The sequence below is a fragment of the Anthonomus grandis genome, chromosome 12, assembly GCF_022605725.1.
Source record: "Anthonomus grandis grandis chromosome 12, icAntGran1.3, whole genome shotgun sequence".
In the NCBI taxonomy this organism is placed as follows: domain Eukaryota; kingdom Metazoa; phylum Arthropoda; class Insecta; order Coleoptera; family Curculionidae; genus Anthonomus; species Anthonomus grandis.
Window position 1 is genome coordinate 29,479,020 of NC_065557.1, and position 13,179 is coordinate 29,492,198.

General features: G+C 29.2%; 1 protein-coding gene and 1 long non-coding RNA gene across 2 annotated transcripts in view; one reads left to right on the plus strand and one right to left on the minus strand.

Annotated features, from left to right (window-relative positions):
* Positions 1 to 940: 940 nt before the first annotated feature.
* Positions 941 to 13,179, minus strand: part of LOC126742618 (molybdenum cofactor sulfurase 3) — a 49,398-nt gene continuing 37,159 nt past the window's right edge. The window contains exons 6-11 of the mRNA XM_050449346.1: positions 12,576 to 12,692; positions 6,562 to 6,867; positions 6,087 to 6,315; positions 3,564 to 3,773; positions 1,332 to 1,555; positions 941 to 1,221 (exon numbers count right to left, since the gene is read on the minus strand). Coding sequence (XP_050305303.1) covers positions 1,021 to 1,221; positions 1,332 to 1,555; positions 3,564 to 3,773; positions 6,087 to 6,315; positions 6,562 to 6,867; positions 12,576 to 12,692 — 1,287 coding nt within the window. The 3' untranslated portion in view covers positions 941 to 1,020. The remainder of the gene's footprint in view (positions 1,222 to 1,331; positions 1,556 to 3,563; positions 3,774 to 6,086; positions 6,316 to 6,561; positions 6,868 to 12,575; positions 12,693 to 13,179) is intronic.
* LOC126742627 (uncharacterized) overlaps positions 8,695 to 13,179 on the plus strand; it is a 48,980-nt gene continuing 44,495 nt past the window's right edge. Inside the window, exons 1-3 of the long non-coding RNA XR_007662619.1 lie at positions 8,695 to 9,022; positions 9,072 to 9,336; positions 9,418 to 9,608. This is a non-coding gene — a long non-coding RNA (uncharacterized LOC126742627). The remainder of the gene's footprint in view (positions 9,023 to 9,071; positions 9,337 to 9,417; positions 9,609 to 13,179) is intronic.

The following is a 13,179-nucleotide window of genomic DNA, read 5'->3' on the forward strand; positions in this document are numbered from 1 at the left end:
TAATAAAAGATATTCAGTTTGGTATCAACCCGTTATTATTTTCAAAGAACCAGCACTTATTTAGAACTAGAAAATTTTAGTTATCCATTAAAACAAACAAATCATATAATTGCATTAAATCAATGTAGCCAACATATTTAATATTTTATTAACAAATAAACAAAATAGTAATATTCAGTCTTTATTTTAGAACTGCTACGTTTCCGAGATCGGAAAATGAAGCTGGATTATTTATTTTGGGTAAAGAAAATTCAAACTGAAGAAAATTCCAAAAATATGAACACTACTTCTGCTCTCTATGCAGGAGTTGATACTGAGTTGTATATAAATGAAGCACAATATTTGATAATTCTGTGTGCAATAATATATATTGCGTTTATATTATCAAAAACCAATAGCTTTACGCCTAATAAACTTAATACAAACGAAATTCTTTAATTGGGAATAAAAAATTGATATTTTATTGAATTTATTATTTTTTAAAAAGTTACCGTATTCCCTACAATTTTTTGGGTTGACCAAAAATCGTTTAAAAATAATAGCTTATATCGTCTGGCTCCTAGGCTAGTCAAAACTGTCCAACTTTTCTGAAGTACTCTAAAGCGTTATTTAAATAACCTATATTTAGCATGCATAGCATTACAGCTACTATACTCAATAAAAAAATACTAAGTATTGAAAATCCTTCCTTATTATATACAAGTATTTAGAATTAAAATAAATTAATGAAACACAAATTATTTGTTGTTGACAGAAGGCAAGTTGAGATTTACTTTTTTTTTAGATATTGCACAAAATACACCTGCTTAATATGAGACATAGTTTAAAAGTTTCGCCATCTGTTTCATGATAAGCAAACTGATGCCTTCCTGGGATTTCAGGTTGCCGATAATTGAGCAGAGAGTTATATCAATAAAAAATCTAAAATGAAATTGTCAAATCGAAATATACGACACATTTAATTTATCATATTATCAGAAAATCACACATTCCATAAAAATTATAAGCCTAATTAAGTATTTACGAATCTTTTAAATACGCCTTTATCGTAGTTCCACTCATTATAACCAAACCTTCTGATGGAGTTAATTGGCTTAAGTAGATCCCAAATCGAATTTTCCCATTAAACTCCTTTGATAGTGTCTGCAACGGCTCTTTGGAAATTTCTCCAGTTTCCTGGTTAATACAAATCATCTGGCATCTAGTACAATTTCCTTTCAACTAAAAGGTCATATAAATTCTAAGTATGCTTTGTTAAATATTATTTCAGATATTACTAGGATACAATTATAAAGTAGTATATTTTATTTATTACTAAGGAAAATACATACTTTAAAAGCAACGTCATTAATAATGCATAAGTCCAGCTCTGTTTCGACGAATGGTGTTTTAAAATCAACAATAAAGTTCGCTCTAAATCTCTGCAGACTGGATTTTAAGCTTTCGCTGTGTAAACCTTCCTGTTTAGGAATTTTCTCTCTAAGCCACTGCACACTTGCAACGTTAATTAGTAAATACTCCGCTGTGTTTGCAAGAGATAACATTGACTTCTCGCCTAAAACATACAGTAAGGAAAAAAATAGCTTATTCATTACTTATGTAAAAACTTCTGGTTTTTGATACAAATTTCTATATAATTTTACTTATCGTTATGATCTGAACAATTAAATCATATCTGTGCTGTCAGCCTTTCACTTAATAGATCTCGTTTAATGACTTAAGACTTTAACTACTTATTTAATTTTCGCTTTAGATTTTCTTTTTAGTTATTGTTTTGAATTTTACCTTTGGTCCTTTTGTCCCCCCAAGACTTTTAATTTAAGCCAATTTTTGAGATTTTTAAATAATTTTAGACCATTGGATTGTTAATATATAGGGTGTTTCATTAAGGGTAATGAGGTCCTATATCTCAATGATGAATAATCATTGATCTTTCAGGAATATCGTTTTATAAGAGTGGCAAAATAATAGAGTTCCTACCTGTTTTAATCAGGAGCGTAATTGCTATGATCAAAAAGCTGGCGTCTTTCATTTAACCACAATTAAAAAAAAACTAAAAGAATAAACTATTTACTCTTAAAAATCAAAATTGAATTATTTGTTTTTATCCGCGATTCCTAAGTATGGTACATACCACTCTTGTATTATAAATTACCGAATAAACGTAGGGTAGGATAGGTAAAAGTTTTTAGAAGACTTTAAAAGAAAATTAAAATATTATTACAGCTAGTAATATATTGATCAGCTCTAGTTATCGCAGTTGTTAATTGACTTTGCACTATGCAGGATTAGTAATGAAATTTTTTAATTTTGCATTAGGAAACTGTAGAGCTGTAACTAGCAACCTCAAATGTAGGAAAGCTGTTATGAAATAAAATATTATGATTAAAGACTGAAAATGAATAATGAATTATAATTCAAAAAATTAGTAGAGAATACGTGAATATATGTATAATTTGTATAGTGCTTTCATTTCAAAATGAACCACCCTTAAAAATAAAAAAAACACATCAATCTAGGATATATTCTGGATATATATAATCTGGAGGGACGTTTAATTCTATATTTGACAAAGTTCTGTTAATCACCTCCTCACCTCCAGCTGATATCACTTTGATATGTCAAATGGGAACCCCCATCGTGTGATACAATCATTGTAAGTAGCATAAAAATCTCTTTTCTATTCAACAATTAAAACAATTATTCAACAAGCCAAAAAAAATAAATCGCTTGACATGTGTACTAGCGAATAGTGACCAAAAATGTCTGGGAATAATGGCCATTTTATCGATCTTAAACTTTTGTATTTGAAATGGCTATCCTAAGTGTCGTACATATTTTAAAGGGCATACAATTTCCTATCTAACCAAGTTAAAAAAAAAACAAAATCGGTTGCCGTATAAGCGAATCATAAGCAAAAATGTGTGGTAATAAAAGACATTTTATCAAATTGAATTTTGGTAAGTCGAATGATTGCCTTATAGTGTCAAACATTATTAAAGGCCCGCGCTCGGTCGACAGACTTAACATTACTAGATTTTTTTCTCTGGGCGTATTTAAAAAGCTATGTTATGTAAGCACCTCAAAATATTTATGATTTAAAGGACCGAATTGCTCGCGAATGTAGAAATATTTGCAACCAAGAGTTGCTTATGTTCGTGAGGAATTTAAAATTAGACTTTATTATTGTCTCGCGAATAACGGAGCACATTTTGAGCACCTAATTTTTTTGGCGCTGTTGATTAGACATTTTAATGCTGCATACAATGATGTGTCAGAAGATGGGGGTTCCCACTTGACATATCAAAGTGAGGTTATTAAGGCAGGTTCATTTTAAAATAAGAGCATTGTATACTAGTTTCTGCAATTAAAAACAAAACTAATAAATTGCAATGCATGGAAATGTAATCCAATTCATTTATCTTAATGACTCAATGAAATTATCATTAGATTTGAACAAAACAATCGTATGCATTTGATGTCTTAATAGTTTTGTTTCTTGAGCTGAAGAAATGTTTAAGCATAAGCAAAAATATGATAAGACAGTAGAACATAAACTTTACCTTTTTTATTACTTCGACCTAAATTATTTTCATCAAAGTCGCATTGTTTAAATAAACGTAAGCCCGGTCTTTCCAAATTCTCTGATAGCCATTCAGCGATTTTGTCACCACAGTCATAACAGCGGACCTTATCATTACAAATTTTACTGTCACAGAAAAAGCCATCTGAACTCAGGCTAGATGAGTTTATTGGAACAGATATTTCGGAGTCTAAAAAAAAACTGTTAATAGTATGTATATGAGGTAAAATTGCAAAAAATTTAAAATTTTTTAATATTTTTTATTACCTAATTTTGAACAAAAAAATATTTTACGCAAATGTTGTAGGAAAAACTTATAAATTTAGAAACGATAAATTTAAAGTAAATCAATTATCAGACACTTTTAGTAAATATTTGATTGCCTCCATTTTTACACGAATAAAAGTTAAATGTTTTCTTGGCATTAATTCCGCAACTTTATTTAATATATTGGCTGCATTTGACATTTATTTTTAGAAATAAAAATGTGCTGTTTGGTCAGGATTATTACAAAGTCTTTACAGAACGGGTGGACAATTTACGGGATTGCCATTTCCCCTTCCGATCTATCTGTTTGAGTTTTTTTAATGCAAGTAATCATGGAAATTTAGAAAAGGTGGATACCCATCATGCATAAACCAAATATTTTTCGTTTTAGTGGTCCTTATAAAATTTGCTAACCTTATTATCAAATAATAAAATTATAAAATTACCAATAATTGTGTGGGAATCTTTATCAATATTTAATTATTAAATTAACTCCAAATTCATGTTATTAATGACTTTCGTGTCATGAGGATTTTCATTGACATGGATAAACATGTTCATTATGCAAGTTGGTTTAACAGCAAAGATACGAACTGTAGTCACGCCACTTCTTGTAGATCTATATTTTACTTACTTAAGATCTCAAGTTACGAGATCTTGTGTCTTTTGGATATGGTACAGGTAACACTGCTATTGTTTTAAAGTTAGGAAAACTCACGTTACAAATAAAACAATTTCCTTTTTGGCAAAAAATATGACTTATAATATTAATATTTAATAAATAAAATAAATATTTAAAATACAAAAAAATGTTTTAAATCTTTTCAATTTTTCTATTAATTATATAAAGAAAATGTTAGGGATCTTTTAAGCCATCAGTATAAAGGACTCTGCCAAAATGAAATCGGAGTTTTTGATACAAGTTGTTAAAATTTAAAAAAATATTGTCTTTAAAAAATTTATATTCATTTTTTAATTAGTACTCTGATCTGAGAAATAAATCTGCTTGAACTTGATGAAGTTGCTTTAATTAATCTAATTTTTAAAGGTTACGCAAGATTGTCCTTCTTCCCACAATAAAATGCAAAATATCTTAAAAATACCTGAACTAAGTTTATTAAGGTAAAATGAAAATCCTGCAGTCTCCCTCCGCTTATTTATTAAACATTTAGTTATTCAAAACACCCGACATGTTTCGAACACAGTGGTGTCCATCATTAAGGGATAAAAGGTTTAAAATTGGTATTAGATATACGCACCTGCGCACCAGGGTTTGATTCCATGTCAAAAAACCCTCTATTTATTGTTATTGTTTTTTTGTATTTTATTATTTTAAATTTTATTTGCTTACATTTTGTTGTTGACAAACTATTAACCTAAAAGGCACATTTCATATAGGGATTTAAAAATACTTTCCATAACTTCGTCAGACTCAGTTTTGTTTAAAAGGAGTGAAATAACTTTATGTGCAACTATGAAAATTATGACGAGGATATGAAGTATAAAAGTATGTGATCTCTAAGATATTTATTATGCTCCAAAAAACCGTAAAAGTTATATTTTGTGATTATTAAATAAATCTAGTAACACTTTTATAAGCTTTTTCTTATATAATGACACTTGAATATAATTAACTCCATTCTGGACTATCAAAATGAGGTAAATGGATTTTAAAGAAGTTACAAAACTCGGCATAATTAGTCGAAAATTATGTCATAATTTCAAAAGTATAAAAAATATATGTTAGCAAAGTGAAATATCCGGATTTAAAAATCTTATAAATAACAACTTAGTTATACGCGTTTCCTTAATTTTTTGTGATGGTGACTAAATTCTTTCTGAAAGTCTACACTTTATGTACTTTTAATCGTTGGTTAATTGTTTAATTGCCCCTAATATTTGAAAATTACATTCCCAAAAACGTATAGTCTGTGGTAAGACTCCTCCAAGTCCAGTCAACCCAAATCTGTAATGCCGTAGTTTATTATACCTAGGATATATTCAATTTACTAATGTGTTTCAGGATTAGTATTCTGCAAAGATTAGTCATTATTAAAGGTAAATAGCAACAATATAATAGCAATAATACCTTGTAAAATTATTGGAGTCTGTATAGATAAAATTTGGACACTGTCTATATAGTTAAAATAAACTTTCATGAAAACCAGAAAAACAAATGCAAATGAAAATAAATTACAAAATAAAATATTAAATATATATTGAAATTTTTTTTTACCATTTATCTGAAGCCTTAATACGTTTGCATCAAAATCTAAAATAGGTTTTAGGGTACAAAGAGCTTTGATCTGTTTTTGAGATACGCTGGCTCCAGATGACTTCACGATCATCCACCGTCTATCATACTCCAGCCCTATACTAGTTAGCTTCCATTTTCCTTTAATTTCAAAAGCAGCACATGATTTTACTGGGTATATATAAATATTTAACAGTTCTCCTGTAATTTTCTAGAAGTAGTAGACCATATAACTGATAAAAATATATTGCAATTCCAATTAACTCTTTTAGCAAGTATTTAGTTGGGATATCTTTAAACCATCAGAATATTATTTATTCTGCTTTAAGAGAGATAGATAGTTCTGAAGATGCTTTAATATACAATTTATTATTAGAAAACAATTTCCGAAATAACCCTACCTCAATAATACCAACTAAATACATACGATAAAGTTACATTAATAAGATTTGGTTACCTTATTTGGTAAAATATATTTCGACTCATTAAAATGTTTAATATTCGTTGGAATAGGCGTGGGTCGTGGCAGCCGAGTTTCATTTTCTTTAAGATTTTTATCTTGTGTACCTTCACTCTTATTTTTAACGATTTTATCAATTTGAAAACTTTTTTTGATAATAGGATGTTTGACGAAACATTCTTTTATCATCCTAAGAAACATTTCGCATTCCTCGTATGTTGACATATAACCAAAAGATATTCGTACTGAACCAGTTGGATATCCATCTACCAAATCGAGTGAATCTCCACAGACGTGTCCTGCCTTAAAAAAATTTATACGTATTACATCACGGTAGCTATGTCATAATTTGAAACATCCATTCCTAGACCGATATTATTTTATTTTTAATGTTAGAAATAGGTATTATTAGCTTACAATTGATTATTATCTTTTGATATTCTGTATCTTAAAAACATACATTTTAGGGCCCAATAAAATGTCTCCTTTAAATTACGAAATATCATTAAGTACCGTCTGTATAATGGATCTTAATTACGTTGTATTAGATGTCCGCGAAATGGGTTAACCACAAATTCCCTGGCCAAAAATATAAAGATTTAATAGTTAAATAGAAGTCCATATTTTGTAGGAGAATGTGTATATATAGATTACAAAATGAGGAAGTCTTTATCTTCAAGAAAAATGCATGTAGGTCATTTAGTTAAATGTATTATGCATTTCGGCTGTGTAAATAGCTATCATCAGATACTAAAATAAAATACAGGTAATTTAAGACAATTGTAAAAAGGAGCTTATTTGCTTATACGTCCAACACTAAAACTCAAGAAACTACCCGTTATTGGGAATAAAAACAACAATAAATGAAAATAATTAAAATTAAAAACATTTTACAATAAGGAAATCTACGATTCAAAATATAAAATTTAACCTTAGGACCATATCGATTTCTACATATTAAAAGAAGGTACTATAAGGAACTATTGTGTATTAACGTTATGTTAATGGAAAAGTAAAATTTTGAATATTACAAATGTTAAAAGATAAAAGAGTTAAAAACAATAAAGGTAAAGGTTATTTTCTAGTGCTAATTAAATCTCTAATCATCCCTTTAGCCAAAAATGTGCCGCATTTAATTGTTTTTTTCATAGATTGTTAATTTTTGTCTCTTTCATTTCTTTATCTCTTTTCGATTCTACCAGACCTTCGGAATCTTCAAAACCACCACCGTCTTCTTCTTCAATATTATTTCTTGTCTGCATTACTTATTTATCTACAATTTCAGAAGCATCATTATCATTCACTTCTTTGAAAGCTTTTTTCTCCCCATTAAAGCATTTTTTGAGCCGTGACAATATAAACATACATTTCTGCATTTCAAGTCATATTTTTGGCAACCACATTTTAAACTATTACATCCAGTTGTTAAATATATAAGAAAATAATAAATTAATAATACTTTAATTTATAATTTATCTAATACTTTAATACTTTATCTTATTTACCTGGATTAAACGAAATTTGAATGGACGGATGGGTAATAACAGGAAGGAAAAAGGAGAGTAAAGGTATGGGAAGTGAGGGTTAGAAAATAGGTATAAGGGAACCAATGGAAAGAGGAAGACTTACTATAGACTATAGAGGTGACGGCTCAGGGGATCTTCTCAAAGGGAAGCCGACTAGCACTAACTACTTTGGTAAAGTGGCGTGGATTCCACAAGAGTTCAATAAAATATAAGCGCCACCTGCTTTATTCCAAATGGATAAGAGGGATTTTCTTATGATGACCAAGAAAACAGGAAATTACTAAAAGCACTATACCCTATACTTGTGTTCTGTGACTCTACCTATAAATCTGAAAGAAAATCTCACAAGGAAGAACAGACAGGGAGATTTATAAATATAATTAATTATATTGACCCTTAATATTATGTACAAGTGTTATGGTGTAATTAATAAATTAACAATAAAGTAAATATTAACCCGTTACTTTGGCTATTAAATTATATGCTATTAAATTTCAGCTTTAGTGTGAGAGCACCTTAAAACTCATGGGCTGACACCAAAAGTCCCTTGTCTAACTTAGAAAGTTAGGTTATCTTTCAAAAATCGAAATAGACACAAAAGAAGAGATTTAGTTCTGAGTTCCGAGATACATTCAAGTGAATATAATATTAAAACAAAAGTTAATAATCAAACTTATTATTTTAAAAACAAGTTATGTTGCCCTTCCTGAATATAGTGTCTATATCAAGGGTAAAATCTAATATTCTGTACTTTGGGGCTAAAAGTTCGCGCGAGTACTTTCGAAATAGGCCTATTTATTCAGTTTACAAGGAGATCTATACGGTCTATTTCAATAAAATTACTAATATGCACCTAGTTATTATGAAACTATTTAAAACAACAGTGTAGTAGTTAAATCTAATAATGAGAGTGATAACAAGGTAATTTTGAGGTTAGTATTTAGTATAATATACTACAGTAAAGCTAATAAATGTTGATAGGACTTAGGTTTACTGGTTAGGTGGTTTACTGACTGCATGGTTCACTATACATCACAAACATTGATTAAGCCTGGCTCCAAAAGGGCTGCATGATTGAGATGGAGGACCTGGGTGGATCAGTTTAACAGTGAATGTCAATGTAGATGTTATTGGAGTTGATGAGTGGAGATTTCTACCTCTTATAACAGTGGATAAAAACCATACCGGGGAGAAAAAAAAAAGTGTGAAAGTGGAAGAATACCCAGATTGAGGAATCACCAAGAGAGTAAGTAGATATAAGCATTGATGGTTAAACTTAATGGTATGCTTGAGTCTACTTATATAAAATTACATGTGTAATATGTAGAGTTTCATAAAACAAGATGCCAAATGAAAATATTAGGACTTACCAATGGAATTGGCCTTTTCTCGGGAACACAAAAATGGACACTTAAACAAAGAACCTAGAAAAAGTTGGGATTTAACTACACCACTTGTAATCCTGCACTATTGCAGTACCTATGGCATTTAGTATCCACAAACTAAAATACCCAAAAGGTGAGTTTTTGACTTTTCATTGGAGTAAAACCGGCAAAAATACCAAGAAACAACCTTCTTCAAAGGCTTGTTTTTCATGACTCCTAGAGGTCAAAGATTTTTGCGCCAGAAATGGTTTTAGTAGGGATATAGGAGAATAAGCTGGGATCTTATTGGCTAGGATATGCTTTCTGACATAGTAAAATCAAAACAATAAAAAAAAATTAATATTATGATTAATAATTTGAGTTTCATCATAAGGGTTGAAAATTATTGATATCAAAAATAGAATTAATACTGAAATGCTAACTGTTTATTTTACTAACTTTAGCAGCAGAATAACTTAGAAATTGCCTCTATAATCCAGCTATGCTTTCGCTAACATTTTGGATTCATTTTACTTTCTTATTCTTTATGTATCTGAAATAAACTGTAACACAGTTTCAAAGCTGCAGCAAATATTTTTGAGCAGTATTTTTCGAATAAATTCCTTTCCAGTGAATTTGGGTCAAATGCCTCATTGACATTGTTCCCAGCCCCAATCTGTTACCTAGCCAAATTTATAAAAGAAACTAATAACATGTCCTGTATTAATGTGGTCCTGCTACACCTTCTCTGAGTCGGAGCTTGCTAATATGAACGATGATTTTATTTATAAGGTATATTATTGTTTTGATAAGTAGACTCTGGAATATTGTCTAAGGTTTTTCGCCTACGTTCTCCTCTTTTTGTTACATTAGCTGTACTAGTTGTACTAGCTGCTACCGCAATAACTGATATTTCAACTTCCTTCCCCACTTCTTTACGAAATACATTTGGATGGGCTAAAATTTCCTAAAGGTCACTTATAAAAAAATATTAGGTTTATAAATTATCTTCAAATAGTACTAAGTAAGCATCTATGCATTTATTTAAAAGAAAATTGTACAACTTTTTTTATAATATTTTAGATGTTTTGTCAAATACAAGCATTATTAGCTTACTTGTCTGTTGATTATAGCAGTATATTTCGACTTATAACTTTTTTGTTTATTAATGTAACATGGAATCTTAATGTTAATTTTAATGAAATAGGTTAAAAATTCTTAAGTTTTTTCCTTTTTTGCAGTTTTTGAGAACATTTTCCGTAGTAAGGTATATTTTTTTATACACTATCAGAAAGTAGAGATTTTAACGAACAAAAAAGCTTTCGACTTATTTAAAATAACTGATATTTTGATGCTTGAATTTTTTATTAAAAATTAGGGTGTTATTTTATAATAAATCTATCTAAGGTAAAAAAATACATTTTTTTGTTCCAAAAAATTATATTGTCTTTGGTACATAAAATGGTAAGTTTTCAGTAAATTTAGTAAAAAAAAAAATTTTGTAAAAAATTAAAATTAAAACCAAAAACTTGATTATTTCAATTTTTCAGATAAATTTTGAGGTTATGTGTATGGATACAGTAGTTATATATTTTTCATTTGCCATTTAACTTTTTTACATAGGACTTTTAGTTTTGCCGGAAATCGGGATAAGCCGATTTTTACCTTAAAAACTCACCCTATGTCACTTTCCAACCTCAAATCATTTATCTCAATTACTCAATTTATTTTTCCTTTCATTTTTATTATATTATTTTCCTTTTCCAATTTGTTTCATATTAGAGTAATTCTTTTTTACTTTTCACCCTTTTTAAAGGATTTAGCACTGGCCTAAAATGTTAATTATTAAAAATATATTAAATGAATGTCATAGTATATATTAGTGCCAACAATTTTAAGGTTTTCAAATATTTTTTTATTTATGTCCTATAATTTTTTTATTAATTATGATTACTTCTCTTTTATTTAATATTGACAGCTATTCAAAAAAGAAAGTATAAATAATATTTTAAAATACCTACCAATTAAACAATATTTGCAAAATATGGTCAGATACAAAAACAAAAAATAATAAAAATCTCAAAAACAAAATGTACTCAATTATTTTTATAACAAATACTCAAAATATTATCTGACTTCATGGATGCATAAATTATTTCTTTTAAAAAATACAATTGCACTTTTAGCACTACATCTGGTTTATTAGCACTGCATCAGTAGTTATAGGACAAGCATAAATTCTCAACTTAAGAGCGCCCTACAAAAAAAATTTAGAGGCATAAAGTTGGGTGATCTTGTTGGCCACTTTATGGGTGCATGATTGCTTCTTCCAATCCACTTAAAGCTATTGTTTAAAAAATGTTAATAGTAAAAGAGAATGTATGTATGATCCATCATACATAAACCACATTGTAGCTCACAATTTTACGGGAAGGTCCTCCAATAATTTTGGTTTAATCGATTAGGTATTACAACTTATCCAATATTAAAAGGATCATCATATTCCCCCAAAGTTTATATTAAATGCATGCTGAAAATGTCCCTGATGGCATGTGGATTTATCACTATATGCATGGAAATATATAATCGTAATATACATTTCTAGTTCCCGATCTCGTAAAAGCAGCCTGTATATAAAATTTTCTTGTGAAATGTACCGTCGACAACATGTTACCCGACTTTCTGGGTCAGTGGGTAAGATATTGTTTTGAATATGCTATGGATGAAGTAACTGCTCCCTGAGAATATTCTTTAATGGAGAATATTCTTTATTGGAACTTGAATCCCAAACATCTATAGTTTGTTTTAAGATCATTTTCAATTTTTCTTAATACCTCTTATTCTAGTTATGGGTTTATTAGTATGTAGGCGTGTTCGACTAAGATGTTTCGGGAAATAATCCAAGATACTAATATGTCGAAATATATATAGTTATAGTTATCCTCGACCCCAACTTAAGTAAAAATCGATGAAGATATTTAGACGGTACTTAAAAAAATATTTTAATTTAAAATTTTGGAATATAACGGCTAAACAAAGTAACAAGCAAATATTTTTGTCCAAGGATTTATGGTTAATCATTGTACGCTCAGTTCGTGGACATCCTCTATATATTACTTACGTCAAAATGATGTCTAATATCTTTGTTAGAGAGTCTAAGATATTTTTGGCAAGCTCCTGGATTACAACAGCATCCAGTTCTTAAACAGATCTTGTAGAGATTTGCTATTTGCATTACCTGAAATATTTTAAAGTTATTTGATATTACAAGATTTAATTCTAGTTTTTAATTTTTTAAGATTTAAATGTGGCTTTTATTGTGTTTTTTTCGCATTTTGTTGATGTTATTAAGTTTATTGAAGTTATTAAGAATTTTCGGAAACTATCATAGTTAAATGTATGTCGATAATACCCAAGTATCATTTTTGCTTAATGCCAACCACAACATATAAATCGCGATTTGCTTATATTTCGGTGGTATTTAGGCAGGTTATGAGGTTCGTTTCAGGTTGACGTAGCAAGTAGGGAAGAATAACCTAACATAGAGGCTCGACCTCGAAAGGATTTGCAAATATGATACAGAGACGGTTCAAGAATGGCCTAAACAGATCTGTCAGGAGCTGGAATGTATCGTAGTGAAACCGATCAAGAACAAACTTTCTCGCTTGGTAAACATTCGTCCATCTTTCAAGCAGAAGTGTTCCCGTTACCTTAAACTAAGTGAA